At 35.2% G+C, this 5848-nt stretch overlaps 1 protein-coding gene across 1 annotated transcript in view; it reads right to left on the reverse strand.

Annotated features, from left to right (window-relative positions):
• The window catches only part of LOC106461487 (glycine receptor subunit alpha-1-like), an 88255-nt gene that overhangs the window by 46224 nt on the left and 36183 nt on the right, over nt 1-5848 (reverse strand). The window contains exons 3-4 of the mRNA XM_022388462.1: nt 2073-2140; nt 717-940 (exon numbers count right to left, since the gene is read on the reverse strand). Of these exons, the coding sequence (XP_022244170.1) occupies nt 717-940; nt 2073-2140 (292 nt within the window). The remainder of the gene's footprint in view (nt 1-716; nt 941-2072; nt 2141-5848) is intronic.

Here is a 5848-nt window from a genome sequence, read left to right on the forward strand (position 1 = left end):
AATTTCTCGTTCTTCTTGTTTCTTTTCTTTTTCCTTAACAACTGTTGTAATTTCTCTTCTCGTTCTTCTTGTTTTTGTATTGCTGCCATCAAATCTGCTAAGTTTGATTTTCCGCTTCTCATTTCCATCTTCTTCTATTTCTATCCCACTTCTGACACCAATTTGTTACGTCTCCGTTTGTTAATTAACTTTCCGTAACTTCGTTCCGACGAAACTTTAGCGACACAAGTCCTTACTTAATAAAACTGGTTTATTCTTTCCGAATATAACTTTACGATACACTTAATTTCAATAATCACGCTAAAACAAACGCTATAAAAACGAACGTGCTCAATAATACTCTCTGACTGCAGATCAATTACTCACTGTCTACACACACACATTGTCACGTCACGCCGTGACCATCTTATATATATCAGACCACCCCCCAATCTAGTACATGCTAGAGCACTCCCGAAGGAACGGGATAGTTCTAGAACGTGGCGTGACACTAGTCACGTGACCTCGCTGACGCAACGATATTCTAAGGGCCTGTAAGTGAAAGCAAAGGAGAATATGTTATAATATGTCAAACACATTGCACTGCCAAATCCAGTGCCGACGAGGCCTTTGGCCGAATACCAAGGCTCATCAGGCGGGTAGTTATTTGTTATTTTATATATATGTAGGACAATCTTTTCAGTTGTGCTCTGAACAAAGTAAAAACTATTTGTTACCTCAACATGTAGAAGATCTGGCCGTCGGGATAAATCCGCACCAGAACGTTCGGAACTGTGACATACTGGAACTCTCCATGTTTGGCGTTTGGAAAGTAGACGTCTGGTCTCCATACGCGCTTAACAAGACCAGGATCATTCAAATCCAGAGGGCGGGTCAAATTTGGATTAAATAGTCTCTCGTCTCTCCATGTTTGTCTCAAGTAAAGATCAACTTCATAATCCTAAATGTTAACATATAAGACTGGTGAACTTATTCTTTACAAAAAGTACATAAATGACTGGATTGATCTGTTTTTGTTGCTTTCGTACTTCAGTTTATAAATGACTGGATTGAACAGCGTTGTTTAAACATTTGTTTAACAACAGGTAAAAGCTTGGAATGGTCTATTCTTTCTTTGAGGGTGTGTCTGTGGGCCAGATTAGTTTCTGTGAATTCCACTCCTCATCAGAAAAAAAATGTTTAAACAACTTTGTTCAACTATGTATCAGCTGCTGTCGGCTAAAAATACGAAGAATTAAATTGTAGCGGGATGCTACAAGTTCTTCAAATACCTATAGAATGATAGGTTTCTTTTTTGTTAGTGTAAAACACTTAAAAACACCATTTCGAAAAGACTGGATTGTTCTGTTTTTGTTGTTTTCCACTTCAGGTTATAAATGACTGGATTGTTCTGTTTTTCTTGTTTTCGCACTTCATATTTTAAATAATTGGGTTGTTTTCGTACTTCAGTTTATAAATGACTGAATTGTTCTGTTTTTCTCATTTATAAACTGAAGTACGAAAACAACAAAAACAGAACAATCCAGTCATTTATAAACTGAAGTACGAAAACAACAAAAACAGAACAATCCAGTCATTTATAAACTGAAGTATGACAACAACAAAAACAGAACAATCCAGTCATTTATAAACTGAAGTGCGAAAACAAAAACAGAACAATCCAGTCATTTATAAACTGAAGTGCGAAAACAACTGGATTATTCTGTTTTTCTTGTTTTCGTACTTCAGTTTATAAATTACTGGATTGTTCTGTTTTGTTATTTTCGTACTTCAGTCTATAAATGACTGGATTGTTCTGTTTTTGTTGTTGTCGTACTTCAGTTTATAAATGACTGGATTGTTTCATTTTTTGTTGTTTTCGAACTTCATTCAGTTTATAAATGACTGAATTATTCTGTTTTTCTTGTTTTCGTATTTCAGTTTATAAATCAACAAATACTGAAACTCTTAACTTCGTCTACCATCAAAATTGTTTTAAGGATATTTTACATGGTTTAATACTCTCCATGAATAACAAATAAGTAGCCTGGAAACAAGTGCAAAACTACAGGTCAATAAATATCATACGTTACCATGGTTTCAGGATTAACAGCGCCAAAGCTACGCAGTGATACTTCACATTGCACGCTTGTTGGAATGTCTGGAATATACAAATACAAAAAAGTATTAATGCCTATTTATATTCTCACACCTTCGTAACAAAAGAAAAACCAAAGACCATTATTATTTTTAAAGTTTGTATTAAGATATATGATATCGGTTCTTATGAACTATATTTCTGTTGTAATTTAGGTGTTAGCCAGATGGTGCATGACGTTAGATTATTTAAATTTGTGAGAGTAAACCAAGAATACTCTAAATTGACGTCACGAAAACCTAGAGGATTTGCGCAATATCTAGAACCAGGATAAGATTATAAATATGGATGAGCCAGTCAAATTGGCTAAGTACGTTTGGAGAGTAAATGAGTGAAGGATAGGGAGTGTTTTGTTTAAAGTTATTTGAACGATCAGCCATGAGGTATTTCCGTTTAAACGTTATTCGTAAATTTACTTAGGCCTATGGTTTACAAGTTCAAAGTGTATAATCCAGCGCGTAAACGTTAAGGAGGAAATAAACTTATTTTCACCAGATAATTTAAAAGAACCCGCCAACGAAAGAACATCGTTAGAACGATATATATATATACAATTATAACCGATGCCATGATTAACAATTATTTCGTTTTCACAGTTAGATTGAATAACTAGTAAGCATTTGACTTGCACCAGTACTTGCCATAGAATGATAAGGAATGAACTCAAAAATGTACACAAAGTTTCAAACTCCCGTTACAAAAGGCGTAGATAGCCTAGTTGTTTTGCGTCAACAAACGCGAAACAACCAACTACTCAAACAAACAATCGTTACAAAAATATACATAATATATACTGTATTATTAAATAGTTTAAATTATTATTCCAAAGTAAAAACTTTCTATTGATCTGGTCCAGTTAAAACTAATGTCTATGATCAAGAACAACAAACGCTCGTGCACGAAAACCCATAATTTACAATGTTCGTCTTGTACTAGCACCACGTGTAATTTCCGCGCATAGCTAAAGAATCACGTGGGTGTGTCTCAACACTGACTTCAGTAGTACTTGGGCAAGCATAAGAAAGTACATTAAAAACTTTTGTGTCGTTCTGGCGATAATAGAAGTAATAAATAGTGGGCGTGGTTAATTCTCCATTGTAGAAAAAAAAGTTATGGTCGTGCTTTATTCAGGCGAGATCTCTGAAGTAAAGTTTTGTTGTTTATTTCTTTTAGAGCAAAGCCTCATTGCGCTATCTGTTGTGTCCACCGCAAGGAGTCGAACCCCGAATTTTGGCATTGTAAATTCGTAAACTTACCGCTGTCCCAACGGGAAACAAAGTAAAGTTACTTTTACGATATAGGAATTCAGCTTCCTCTGGAGTTAAAAAAAACTGATAATCATATTAGATTCGGGTGAAAACAAAATTTATTTAAAAAAATGAGAAGATGCAATAATTTAAATCTTTTTACTTTTTGGATAAATAACAGCCATGTGAAAATCAACGGATCTCTCAAACTCATATTTCAAGAAATAATTTTATCTCACGTACCGTATTTTTCGGAATATAAGACGCACCCTTATTTTGAAGACAAAGTTTTTGGGGAAAAAAGCTACAGTCGCATTTGAAAGATTTTAATTGAACAAAAATTCAAGTTGATACTTTAAAAATTAGTATATATTGTTCTAAACACAAAATAGCTCAAAACATCAAAAATAAGAAAATACCGTAAATCAAAAAGGGTTTACTGTTGTTTAGTTTGGTTCAAAACCTAAAAGATCTTCATTGCTTTCACTGTCGCTTGGAAATGAATCATTGGATCCAATACTATGGTCAAAGAGAATGTCATCCTCGGTCCCATCCATTGCGTTACTGATACCACATTTCTTAAATGACTTAATCAACATATCACTTCTTACTTTTTCCCACGAATTCTTAACCCACATGCAGACCTGAGTAAGCGTCGGTCTCTTCCTTCGTCTTTTAGGGGTCGTAGCAAAATCTTCCTGCTGCATCCAGTTGTTCCATTCCTCTCTCATTAAAGTCTTAAAGGGTTTGTTAATAGAAACATCGAGAGGTTGCAGTTAACTTTTTAAACCGCCGGGTATAACAGCCAGCTGTGTTTTTAGCTCATTAGCTTTTCTCTTTATTTTTTCCATTTTATGAGCTCTAAAGGAATCTCAGAGGAAGAGAAAAGGCTTTTTTAATAAGCCTCCTGGATGTTTCAACCAAATTTTTTCAAACCAAAGTAGTGTTCCGTCTTCATCCATCCATCCTTTTTCATGTACGTGAACGTAGACACCGCTGGGTAAATTTTCTTTGGGCATTGTTTTTTCTTTTAAAAATTAACATTGGTGGTAATTTTGTTCCATCTGCACAACATGCTAGCACCACTGTATAATGCGTTTTTTAGTGTCCAGTAGTCTTAACAGTAATAGTTTTAATACCTTTTATATCAGTTGTTCTATTGCTTGGAACATCAAATGTTAAAGGTTTTTCATCCATGTTTACTATTTGAGACAATTCAAATGGAGTTTTTTTTTAACTGTATAATATACTTGTAAAAAGCACAAATTTTCATCTCAAACTCATCGGGCATTCTTTGAGCAATTTTCGTTTTAGTTCTCATAACTAGGCCTTTGCGTTTCATGAACCGATAACACCACGATGTATCACCAGTAAAATATTCTAAACTATTATCACATGCAATCCTATTTGATTTAAAAATTATCATATTCGTAGAAACCTATAGTCCTTGCCTTCTCTGATCCACAACCCATTCGTACAGTTTATTTTCGAGATCTTGCCATTTTGTTTTTTTTTCCTCGGAAATTTCGTTTATCTCTTTTAATCACTTTCAATTCTTCTTGTTGTTCGCGCAACGAATCGTTTTTCCTGTTGGTGGAGGACCAGAATATCTTTCGACAGCTCTGTTTCCATGCTCTTTTGCATAGTTAATCACACTTAATTTAAATTTAGCTGTGTATGACAGTCTCCTTTCTTTAGACATCGTAAGGTGTGAAAAAATAGAACGAAAAATGAAGAAACAATTATTTTGCTTCCGAGGCCTAAGATACGGTACTTCGGCTTTCGGTGACCCATCCAACTTGACAGTAAGCACGTGCCAAACTGCCGAGCATCAAATGAAAATTGAAATACCGGTTAGGCAATTACCAACGCTAATTGCGTTAAGCGATCTGATTGGTCAAGCGCATTGCATATTTGAATCCAAGTAAGCGAGCCATAACATTTCGAAATCCAATTAATCTCAGAAGACAAGTTAACTAATGCTTAACGTCACCCAAAAAGCACGTGATACTGACATTGGACTTGACAGCGAACAAGAAACAACTACTACTTTCCACTTAGATAGTTACACTAAGTGTATTCAACCAATCAAGCCACAGCTGAAGAAGGAATAATCTAGTTAGCATAGAAGTTTTAACTACACACGTCTCTTCTGAAGCACATTCTACTATTGTTGAAGCACCGAAATGGGCACTAAAATGATGATTCATTCACTACAGAGTGTTATGACTATTTTATTAAATGAAGCAGACCAAGTTCCGGAACATAAGAAGATTCCTTTTTGATTTGTTTGTTTGTTTTGAATTCCGCGCAAAACTACACGAAGGCTATCTGCGCTAACCGTCCCTGATTTAGCAGTGTAAGACTAGAGGGAAGGCAGCTCTTGGCCTACTCTTTTACCAAAGAATAGTGGGATTGACCGTCACATTATAACGCACCCACGGCTGAAAGGGCGAGCATGTTT

The sequence above is a fragment of the Limulus polyphemus genome, unplaced genomic scaffold (genome assembly GCF_000517525.1).
Source record: "Limulus polyphemus unplaced genomic scaffold, Limulus_polyphemus-2.1.2 Scaffold970, whole genome shotgun sequence".
NCBI lineage: Eukaryota > Metazoa > Arthropoda > Merostomata > Xiphosura > Limulidae > Limulus > Limulus polyphemus.